Consider the following 12,751-nt stretch of genomic DNA (forward strand, 5'->3'; position numbering starts at 1 on the left):
TCAATCTCATCTGCTATTGATTGTTGGGAAGTGAACTTGCCAGATCTTTACCCAGCGGTTAAAATCAATTGCGGCTCCTTTGCTTCTCCCCCTTTTTTTGGGGGGGGGGGGTGTAAAGAAACAACATATCACACAGGCATCACCCCTGATTTGCTGTTTATTTGGATACTTTTAAAAATCCCAATGGTTATGTTTTGTTTAAATGTCAAAATTGCAAATCTTTTATAAAATCTACTTAGAAACGTCCATATAGAAAATTAGTGTCTGTAATATTTTGCTCCATTGCGAAATAGGATATGATCTATTCGAGCTGCAGACTCTCCCTGATTCTGCAGAAAGTTCCCTGAACCTGCAGAAAGGTCCCTGAACATAAACCATTACCAATCTTTCCATGTTCTGGTAAAATAAAATAAAAATAAAAAATCTATCTTCATCATACATGACTCTATTAAAGCCATTTGACACTTTCGGTAAACATTATTGTCCAAGGCCCGCACTTCGTGTATCACAACTTCTATATAAAATAACAAACCTGTGAAAATTTCGGCTCAATCGGTCATCGGAGTCGGGAGAAAATAATGGGAAAACCCACCCTTGTTTCCGCACATTTCGCAGTGTCATGACATGTGTTGAAATAAATCCGTAATTCTCGATATCGAGAATCGATATTGTTTTAATGTTTTCTTAAAAAGTAAAGTATTTCATATTTCAAGAGAAGTCTTTCACCATTACCTTCTGTAAACCATGTAAGTTATTTGTAAATCTGTGAACTTTCATTTATTTTTTTTCTGCTCAGAAATTGTCCAATGGCTTTAACTCATTGTATTATTTGTGATTTTTGTTTGCTCCACAGTGAAGATGAATTTGATATCGTAGCCCTGTCTTCTGCTCCATCACAGGTAAGTACAAACATTCTAAGCTCAAATTATGCGCTTAGTGATTTTAATTTTATAACTCTTCTCATTGATATTAAGCTCCAGCGATGAGCTTAGCATTTTGACTTACAACCCTATCTCATTGATGTTAGGCTCCAATTCCTTGCTTAGCAGTTTGACTTATAACCCTTATTAATATTGATATTAGTCTCAATTACGCGCTTAGCACCTTGTCTTATAACCCCTCTTATATCTATCATAATCCTTAAGCATTGTTGGTTACTCCCAAACCTAACTTGGATGAGTTTTGAAAATTGAAGGGTTTAGCTGTTTAGTACACCAGACCCAACTGCTGTTGGTTGTTTTGATTCTTGAGAAAGGCTCTTTTTCATATGGGTGATCTTATTCTACTTTCTTCACATCATCAAGAAGTAATACTAGATTGTGTATTAGGTTCTTATATAGTGCTCTATCACACGAGGGGCGTATTAAAGCGCTCAGTATTTTTTCCTACAAGGTTTGTGGAGCTACGTTTTGAAGTATGAGGCCTATTCCTTTAATCGGCTTGATTTAAATTTAAAAATGGATAAATCCAGGGTCGTCATCTGACGTCGGTGGAAGCTTTCTATGTTATACTTTTCTGTGTGCATACATAGATGCCGACTGATGCCTATTTGCTTTGAAGTTGGGAAATAAATAAACAAGAATGGAGCTATATGTTTTGCTTTTTGCACAACTGCGATAAAATGTTCCCAAGGCAGTTATGGCTTTGGGGGAACCAAAAGGTCAAAATAAAGATCTATATTTCCCTCTTTAGGATCTGTGTTAAAGGCAGTGGACACTATTGGTAATTACTAAAAAATAATTATTGGCATAAAACCTTTCTTGGTGACGAGTAATGGGGAGAGGTTGATGGTATAAAACATAGTGAGAAACGGCTCCCTCTGAAGTGCCATAGTTTTTCGAGAAAGAAGTAATTTTCCACGAATTTGATTTCGAGACCTCAGATCTAGAACTTGAGGTCTCGAAATCAACCATCTACACGCACACAACTTCGTGTGACAAGGGTTATTTTTCTTTCATCATTATCTCGCAACTTCGATGACCGATTGAGCTCAAATTTTCACATGTTAGTTATTTGATGCATATGTTGAGATACACTAACTGTGAAGGCTAGTCTTTGACAATTACCAATAGTGTCCACTGTCTTTAATTTGTCTGTGATGTAACATTGGTAATGCTGGAGGATGTTACATATTTTGTGTGGGTAGACTACATTCATTGTACAAACATCAAGAGGCATTGCCTTTGTCATTTTGTATTTTCATTCCGTTTTTTAAAGCCATTGGACCCTTTCGGTAAACAGTATTGTCCAAGGCCCACACTTCGTGTATCACAACTTCTATATCAAATAACAGACCTGTGAAAATTTAGGCTCAATCGGTCATCGGAGTCGGGAGAAAATAACGGGAAAACTCACCCTTGTATCCGCGCGTTTCGCCGTGTCATGACATGTGTTTAAAATAAATCTGTAATTCTCGCTATCGAGAATTGATATTGTTTTACTGTTTTCTCAAAAAGTAAAGCATTTCATGGAATAATATTTTAAGAGAACTCTTTCACCACTACCTTCTGTAAACCCTGTAAGTTATTTCTAAATCTGCGAACTTTTTTTTTTTTTTTTTTTCTGTACCGAAAGGTTCCAATGGCTTTAAAAGCTTGACGGTTTTCAAAGAGTGCCTAAAATGAAAAGAATTGAAGAAAATATTGACACCTATAAAACTGCCCGGTTGAAAGTTTCCAAGAAATAAAGTGTATTCAAAAGATTCTATTGAGTGACGACCCCCAAAGGCTATTTTAGCATTCAATGTCCGCAATCTTTCTTCTGACAGAATTTGTTATGTCCGAAGGCAAACTTTTAAAAGCTTATTCTGAAGATACTCCTGTTTACAAGTTTTGTTCACATCAACTTAATTCAAACCCTATGTGTATATTTCTTTTAAAATGAGTTTTGCATCCCTTTAGGTAAATACACAAACATTAAACTGAGATCATTTTGAAATTGACGTTTCTTTTTTGTCAGTTAATTTTGCTTTTAAGGTCTGTGTGGGTCCAGACAAAACACCTCGGGTTAGTTTTACTCGTAACTTGTTTCAAACTTGTAATTTTTAATCAAATTGTTCTGGTCTTAATTTTTACTGAGAGGTGAGTTTGTGGTTTGTGACATCATATTTTGCTGATTGATTTAGATTGAGCCATTGGAAATACATCTTACTACCAATTTGACAATCGCAACTCTTTATGACATTGCTCTTTGTTCTCACAAGTGTTGTTGAGTTTTGTATAATTAGTTTTATATATTTCAACAAACCTCGTAAAATTGAAAAGTTAATTATACATGTAACATGCAGTTTTGACCCTATCAAAACCATGTAAAATTGTATGAGCTTTAATGATTGTGGGTTAGCTATCGTAACAAAAGACATATGTCATACTAAAAACTATTTTTTTTTTTTTGAAATGAGAAAATGGGAATTTGCGCAACGGTACAAATGTTGACGTTACAATTTATCACAAGCTTGTAAAAAGTGAAATAATAGACAAATCATAGGACTGAACAATTCAAAACATCTGCTTGTATAGGAAACGGGTAAAACATCATTTTCATGGCTGCGCCTGTTTTGTAAAAAAGCGTCTGCATCTGCATCTGGGGGTTCGTTCCTGATTAGGTGCACTGTACTTTGCAGGGAAATTCCCCATAGATGGTTTTCCATCACGGCTTGTCGCACTTCGATATCAGTCAGAGACTCCATGTATTCCTGTAGGAGGCTCGTCTGTTCAGCTGATTAGTGATAGAATAATAGATCTGTATCTAACTGATGCCATATTGTGCAATCAATGTAAATAAGTCAAGACTGGAGAGGAAACACAAAGCCTTTAGTTGCATTGCTGTGGTTACCGTAAGAAAAGAATTGTCATTACGGGTTGAAGACAATTCTTCGCTTTATGTAAGCCTATTTCTGGGCCCAATTTCATAGAGTTGCTTAAGCACAACAAGCTTTTAAGTACAACAAAACCTTGCTTGCTAAGTTACCAGCCAAAATGCCATGTCATGTGTCGTACATGTAACTGATATCCTGCATATTTTGTCTGAGGAGAAAATTGTAAAGCAATAGTTTCTGCTTAGCAGCTCTTTGAAAATGGGCCCAGGTAGCAGGTTAGTGAGCATTACTCCCTTACACAATGAGCGTATCAATTTGGCACCTATTCCTAAACGCTGAGAAATGTGACTGTAAAATAGACGATGTGACCTCTAACGTCACTCAAAAACCATAACATGATTCGCGCGCATACTGCCGGGCAAAACCTTTGTGTTTTGGCAGCCGGCTAGAAAGTGTATGCAATCTTACCATGACTACGCGTCTTTTTGCCCGGCGAAACATGACGCGTACAGTGTTTTTTCAACAGAGGGCGGTTTGAATGTAAACGTGGGTCACATCGTCTATAGAATTCCATATTAACTGTAGCCATGAAATTTAGCCCAGTCTGGCCCCTTTAGGGTGTAATTAAAACCAGTATTCATAATTGTTATTGCAGTAAGGGAACCAGGTTGCAGTCTAGTGTTTACAGCCTTTTCTATTGGACGCCATTTTCACAACAAATTCTCCCACTTGAATCATTTGATCACATACTTTAGTTCATCAGAAAAAAATTGAAAAATCCATGTTTAATTTTTTTTTGTAAACTTAGGCCTCCATCACCATAGACTAAATTTTATACAAATATAAAAGAAACAAAAGTAAACGAAACCCTTCCAGAAACCATGTTGATTAAATTGATAAAATTTACCATAATTTTGATGCATCAAGATACTGGCTTGAAATAATTATTAAGCATAGTCAACCAAGTGTGTAGCTATTTAAATTAATATTATTTTCTGGTATAATAAAGGAAAATTATTCCTAAACGGCTATCTTACTTTTCTGCAGTGAAATAGACATATTTATTAAATTACTGCAAGATTTTGTGAAGGCCTACACTCAACAAAATGTAACAATACATTTGGTTTAAATTCAAGCATTCCCCAAAGCTTTGATGTATTGATTGGAGTTTACCTTCTACCATGCTCAAGAAAGAATTTGTTAATTGGAAACAGTAATTATGTAGTTCTGTCATTGCTTATAGTTTCTGAATTGTATAAACTATAAGACCTAAATTACTACAGATAATAAAATGTTATATTTATGAGAGCCCCGGGATGACAATAATATTAATTTATCCTCAATAGTATAAAGACATATTTCACATAAATGGATTAGTTTATATCGGTAGCAAAAAATGGAGATTGTTTTTTTGTTCAAAAGACTCTTTAATAAAGCTTTTTGATTGCAATGATATCAATCCTCTGTTTTCATCGAAGAAAAAAGGTTTGGTTTAATTGAAAACTCTCATCATATTGTGCCTCTACCCATGTTCCCATAAACCTTATAAAAGGTACCGGGGGATGGGGGGATGCTAAACACAACAAAGGCTTCTCCGGGCTGTGTATCTTAGACAGTCGGCCGTTTCCGCAATGAGTCAATCTTATCTACTTGCTATCTCACGATTTCTTGGCCGAGAATTTTCCAGCTGGCTTGGTCTGCGTTTCATGAATGTGTCTAGCTCTTTATTACATTCAAGCGAGGACGTTTGTGGCGGTTGAATCAGTCAGAAATGCAAGGCGGGGAAAATCTTGTTAAAGTGAAAGAGTTCAATCAAGAGAAAGAAGGGGATTTTGTTTTCAATTGGAACAGTTGCTAACTTGGTTGACCATGCCTGATTTAACTTGTTCATTTCTTAATCGGATAATTGTGCCAATGGTCTGCAGTGTCTGTTTAACATGTGTTGGGTGTTCTGGTGTTTGGTAAGACCTGGAAAGGATTTCTGTTAAATGGCTTGTTTAGAAGAAAGTTCTTTAACAAAATCTTCAGAGGAGTTGATAAGACAAATTAGTTAAACCATATTGCATTTAAAAAAAAATTTTGGGTTAGTGTTTAAAGGCACTGGACACATTTGGTAATTACTCAAAATATATAGTAGCTTGAAAACTAACTCGATAACGAGTAAGGGAGAGCTGTTGCTAGTATAAAACAATGTGAGAAACGGCTCCCTCTGAATTCGAGAAAGAGTATTTCTCACTAAAATATTTACTTGAATATGAGAAAGACTCAAAGCCTGAAGCCTTACTCTGGCATCTGAAAGCACAGCAATTTGTGCAACAAGGGTGTTTTTTTTTTTTTGCAATTTCTATGACCAATTGAGCCCAATTTTTCACGGAGTTGTCAATTTATCCATTGGTTGGGATACACCAAGTGAGATAACTGGTCTTTGACGTGTCCTGCAGCCGACTTCACGAAACACTAGGATTGATCCTATCTCGAGTTAGGACGAGTAATAGGATTAATCTTAATGTCTGCATGCTACAGTGCAGGGTTGGGACCCGTCTTAAGTCCTAAGATTAGTCTTTAATTAGGAAGAGTTTGGTGAAATCGACGGCAGTGCCATTAAGTGTAATATGCAGAGATATCGTGTTATGTTCCCTTGGTATGCAGAGTTAATATAGTCACTAATTCTCATTCATACTTAGCGTGGGAGCATTCTAAATTCTGTTACAGCCGACTCTCTATTTAATCTTCAGGTTTGTGTATAGTGGTTGGTCGTAGCATGCTAAAGGTCTTACTCTGACCTTACCTAATACATTACTAATCATACAATGTGACCACGTACCACTTAAATTAGCAAGCTCATATTGCCACGCAAATCATGTTTTATACATGGCTTTCATTAGATAGATCCTCCATAATGTATTTTAGTACAGCACTACTCGGACTGTATCAATTTCAATGTGGTACTTGTGTTTAAATGTCAATATGGCGGCACAAATCTTGTGTAAGGGCTGACAACAACTTGCATTATTTTTTTTTTTTTTTGAATCATCTGACAGATCTAATTACCTACAATAAATACACGTTGCAAGTTATTTTGTTTGTTCTGTTATGCATCACTGAAACCCAATTAGTGAAAGTTGAATTTATTTTGATGCATTTTTCATGGTACAAAGTGCAAGATTGGAAAACATCAGAGTTTGATATTTATTCATCAAGTCATTCTTCGGCTATTTGGGGATGTCATTTTGTCTCATATCAATGGCATCTCTTAGAGTTGCTAGGAAAATTATTCAAGTACAGTTGCTAGGTTCAAAGCTTCCTTTGACTTTGCACATTTTAAGTGTGTATACTAGCCCTGTATAATTCCTCTTGCGTCTACAATGATTGATTTCTGTCATTGCACATTCAAAACCCGACCACATCATTACACATTCAAAACCTGACCACATCATTACTCGTCAAGGACTTACCCCTTACCTCTCTGACTTTTTAACTTGTCCCTTCCACCAGGGCCCTTTTACCTGGAATCATTTGTTTCATTTAATTTATTCTGGTTGTGAAATCAAGGACTCTCAGAAAAGCAAACTTCATCACTGTACTAGCCAAGGACCCTGGAGAGAAGACAAGGAAAGAAGTTTCAATTTTAGATGTGGGAGGAAAATCTCAGAGAATGATTCTAGGGAAAGCCCACGCAGTAAGGTAGGGCCTGAAAACAAATTGAGTGATTTGAACCAGGGTCCTAGAGGTGGAAGGCGAGGAAAGATACCACTTCACCGGCTTTTCATGTATTCAAGTACAGCATTGTTTCCCCTAAGATTCTTGATGTAAGGCTTTATAGGCTGAGGTTTTTATTGATGAAGAGGTTTTGCTGATTATTTCAACTTTCCTATCCAAATTAGTGTTGCTTGGTGCTTTCTGGGATATTTATCAAATATGTTAGAAGGTCGGAGCAGTTGTTGCACTTTAAATATTATTATTAATACCCCTCTTGGGAAGAGTCCACTTCTCATTCCCCCCCCCCTTTCCAATCACTCATTCCCTTCCTTATAGCTTTATAAAAGCAGCTAGTTTATCACTCACTCCAATCCTACAATGTATTGATGGCCACAGGTTTCTCTAGAAAACAAGGCAAAACTAAACAGATTTGGTTCACTTTCCCGGAGCCAAAGTCCAGTTGAGTAAATGGTCCTTTTAGCGCCACCTTTCAAATTGTACACGTACTTGGCTTTAATGGAGCATTTTCTGTGAACTCAAAGTACGGTCTCAGTACTCGGGACGGAATCAGGGGAAAGGATGGGAAGCAGGTCAAGCTTAAAGATAAAGAAGACGAGTGAGTAGATTTTTGATCCCATTAAAAGAGTCTGGCACGAAAGACCAGCTGTATTGACCTCAGCGAATTGCTATGTTTGGCGGGGATGTTTCTCTTTCCTTGCAGTTTGTGCTTTTTGGGGGGGTTGTGATATCTTATGGCCATGTTTGAATTGGCGGCTATGGCTATGGCTGGATCACTGCTTCATCATCTAGTATAGGATATCCTTAGCAACACCCTTAGCCACAGTCATAGCTCTAAGCCGTAGCCGCCAATTGGATACGACGACCTTATACCATAGTGACTCTTTCAGAATAAGAGTCTTTCAGAATAAGAGGAGGCATGAGATTATTGAGTCCGACCTAAAAGCTTATGATGATGTTTTCCCTGCGCAGATGTTGAATGCTACACTGAAAAGCTCTTATATGTATATGTCTCAACTTACAACTGCTATAATCTTACTTTCCAGGCTGGGAAAAAAGTGTCTTAGTAACTCCTTTTTTGTAAGAGGATATTCATGGGTTCCAATCAAAAATTGCTGTTGAGTGTGGCACACTGTATCTTAGGTTATTCTGTTCTTGAGGATGGACACCTTTTTTTTCCCCCAGGGCTTTGTAAAATTTCTTTGATTATTTCTTTACCGATTTTTGTGTGTGGGAGAGGAGGCAAATTGCATAGATTTATTGAATTGAATAGTTGCTGCTGATTTGATTCTGGAGTTTCCTCTTTCATACATCAATGTTTCGTCTTTTCAGTTTCTCTCTGCGTGGGTGGCTGGGGGTAGGGATACTGTCTCTTAGAGTTCCAATCTTTCCTGTTTTTCTTTTTTATTCCTTTCATTTGATGAGGAGAACAAAAGAGGGCAGTCTTTCCCAATCAATTTCTCTATTGTCTGATCACCTCCTAGTCTCGGTCCAAGATGTTACTATCTTATACAAGTAACTATCTTACAAAATACTTGTGTCAACCCGACAGAAGGTGCACTTTTTGTTTTTGAATTCATCAGCGTGACAAAGCTGGATATTTACCCAAGGATACTGATGCCCTCTGTTGTTTGAATTGATCCATTTGATGCAAACTACCAATGATGGATAGTGACTCAATCTGTTATTGGAATTGATCCATGCAAAGGTCTTGAAACCAAGACTAATCATTTCCCAACCCTTATCTTGTCTAAGTGTTTCATGATTTGTAGTCTACAAGTTCCTTCCTTGCAGACGTTTGACCACCATCGATGTAGCTTGAGACTTTCTCCTCCTGCGACACTTCTGTTGGTTGCATCAATTGGGATGCACACAGCTAACACCTCTATTCGACCCAGGCCCGTCCTGTGTCAATAAGAACGACCAAGGCAAGACGCAACTGTGTATACTTAGGGGACCTCTGCATCAGGATGATACAAAGAGAAAGTTAAAGATTAAGTTACATGAGTGTTCCCGTCAAAGAATTGATAGATTGGAACAAGAAAACCCTTGGCTTTTGAGGGTTACTTTACCTCCATGCTCCCACATTGCAAGATAGTCAATACATTGCAAGGTAGTCAATACATAAGATCAGCTTGAACTATGAACTAACAAACTCAAACTGTAACTTGATACGGGAGGAAAATTTCTTGACTTTAAAGAAGGTTTGGCTGATGAAGATAAGTCTTTTGATCCTTGATTCATATTTTAAAATTGTCGTTGGTTTGCTATTTGCTGTCATTTGATACTCAATGATAAAAATAACTCTCGTTCCTCTTACTTAAAGGCAGTGGACACTATTGGTAATTGTCAAAGACTAGCCTTCACAGTTGGTGTATCTCAACATGTGTAAAAATAACTAACCTGTGAAAATTTGAGCTCAATCGGTCATCGAAGTTGCGAGATAATATTGAAAGAAGAAAACACCCTTGTCACACGAAGTTGTGTGCGTTTAGATGGTTGATTTCGAGACCTCAAGTTCTAAATCTGAGGTCTCGAAATCAAATTCGTGGAAAATTACTTCTTTCTCGAAAACTATGGTACTTCAGAGGGAGCCGTTTCTCACAATGTTTTATACCATCAACCTCTCCCCATTACTCGTCACCAAGAAAGGTTTTATGCCAATAATTATTTTGAGTAATTACCAATAGTGTCCACTGCCTTTAAGGTGAATTCTCTTTAGTGCATTAAAGCGTTAGTCGTTAATGTTTCATACAAATGTTTACACGAAAGTATCTTCGGCAATTTGATTTGTGAATACATGTTTACTGTGAACGTCTGTGGAGGATTGTTTGTGATGCTTCATTAATTACTTCCTAGTAACGAGTTGTGCTGTAATGAGTTTTTCGTCTGGGTCAGGCGATCTATTCAATATGCATAAAGATGAAGATGACAACTCTCCTTATTCTGAAGAAGTTACTGCTCCCATCTTATAAAACCCTAAGCTCCTTCAACTGTGAGTTATCGGAAGGAAAAGGTTAATTAATCTAAAGCTTTGTGTAAGAAACATCTTTATAATCACATGAGCACACATCCGTACAGCGAGCTAATTATATCTTAAGATCCGCGCTTGGCTGAGTATAAGTGTCCTCCTAGACCAGCTTAACTCGATTTAAGATCAAATTACAACCTCGTTAGAAACTGATGCACTGCAAAGATAAGTCAGTCTCATTCCTTCACTCCTGTGAATATCTATGTGGGGATATTGGCTGAGGATTGGGTCTGATGGTTTGACGAGGTTGCACCTTTGAGATTGTGGTGTCGACGAGGGAAGGGAGCCCAAGGATGCTGTGATGATTTCATGGCCATCGGGCGTCTGTACAGGAGATGAATCATACACCTTGACATTACAAGTTCGCACCCCACGGCAGAATGATGTGCATAAATTAGCAGGTACCTAGTCACCTTTTCTTGGAGATAAGAAAGTCAAAATTATGACAAATGGCTGATCTTGAGATATCATGTTACTACCAAGAAAGGAATCAAGAAGATGTAAAAAATAAAACTTTGAGATTATCCAGATGCAGAACATGAAGGATAAGTTTCAGAAGTGATAAATATTTATGGATGGTCTGTAAATCATGTTTTAAATTTATTTGGCTTTGTATCTCTTGGGGCTGTGTTGTTAATCATATTTCACCGGGAAGAGGGAGGGGGCAAAACAAATTTTACTGCTCCTCGGGTACACTACATAATAAATTGGACTTTGCAGTTAATATAAGACATTTAAGACATGAATGTGTGACCTTTTTCAAATGCTTCCCATCTCTAAAGGACTTATCTCAAATGGGATGACTTTCCAGCGTTATACAGCACGCACAATAGTCTCTCCACTCTGCATTATTAAGAATGTTGAGTGGAAGTGGGTGTTAAGCATGAAGCCTTGCTGCTACTGTTCAGTTGAAGACATAATGAGCCTAGTCTGAGAGACCTAGCTGTGCCTTAGAGACCCGCCTTGGAGACCTGCCTCGGCCCAAGATGCTGGAGACCTGCCTCGGCCCAAGACGCTGGAGACCTGCCTCTGCCCAAGATGCTGGAGCCCTGACAGCCTCCAGACCAGATTTCAATCTCATCTAGAAATCCAGCCAATTCTATTTACAATCAGAAAAAAATTCATCATCTTAAAGACGCGTGTATGATTTGCATGAGGCAATAGCTTCTGCACCATCACCTATATTTGGTTTCTTTTACCGTTTCTCATGGGTCCCTATTGTATTGATCCCTAACTTTCAAAATGGAAATTCTTGGTTGAATTGACATGGAATTACCCTAATGTAAAGTAGAGCTTGATTTAGTTTCATTCCTTTCACTTTATCACAACCTCATGAAAATTCTCATCAAATGGCTTTAATCAATCCTCAAAACTATTACTTCCGCTAAAAATGTCACCATGTCTGAGAGTCCGACGGCCAAGAGAAGCGATATGGAACATTCTACCATCCCACATTGAATGATCATTTCATTTTCCTCTTGGAATTATGACATACTGGCGTGGAGTTTACAACTCCTCACGTCAGGCAAACATAATTGCATTCCAGCTCGCTCATGTCTGTTTTTCTATGTTCCTACATTCTCATATTCCCCACTCTCCCTCCTGATCCGTCGAGAGAGCAAGGTTGAATCAAAATCTACCTGGATATTTGAAATGTCAGAGTTTGCTGAACGTTGCAATGACAACAGTGGGTTCTAAACCTGGTCATCTTTGATTGTGTCATCATTCAATGTATACAGAATCCCTATAGTCTCTTATGATGTTTTGCTATCGTCTCCGTCCCCCAAACAAAATGAGAAAAAGATGTGGCTGAAATCACTGGGGAGGTCGAGTCACATTGTGTTTCATTGAAGGAATCAATTCTGTTTTAAGATTGTGCTTAATGTATAAAATGAAAAAGCAAGAAGTGGATAAAAGATTTTTGAAACATCAAATGCTGAAAAGCACTGAGTGTTTGTGGTTGATATGAAAAAGTGTCTATAAATACCTTGTTCATTTTACCTGGATTGTATCTTGCCATTACTACCCAAATTTTAAACAACCCTAGGGGATATTTTTGTAGGTGTTCGGCCAACAGCAAAACTGCACTTTATTGTACTTTTATATCCGTAGTTTTTTTAAATTAAGTGTTTGTGCATTATGTGCTGATTTTTAGTTTTTTCTTTTATTCCCCCCCCCCATTTTTT

At 37.5% G+C, this 12,751-nt stretch overlaps 1 protein-coding gene across 2 annotated transcripts in view; it reads left to right on the plus strand.

The window, feature by feature from the left end:
- LOC117296030 (protein FAM219A-like) overlaps positions 1 to 12,751 on the plus strand; it is a 53,691-nt gene that overhangs the window by 38,177 nt on the left and 2,763 nt on the right. For both annotated transcript variants that reach the window (XM_033778879.1, XM_033778878.1), the window contains exon 4: positions 854 to 899. In XM_033778879.1, coding sequence (XP_033634770.1) covers positions 854 to 899 — 46 coding nt within the window. The remainder of the gene's footprint in view (positions 1 to 853; positions 900 to 12,751) is intronic.

Source organism: Asterias rubens, chromosome 10, assembly GCF_902459465.1.
Source record: "Asterias rubens chromosome 10, eAstRub1.3, whole genome shotgun sequence".
Taxonomy (NCBI): Eukaryota; Metazoa; Echinodermata; class Asteroidea; order Forcipulatida; family Asteriidae; genus Asterias; species Asterias rubens.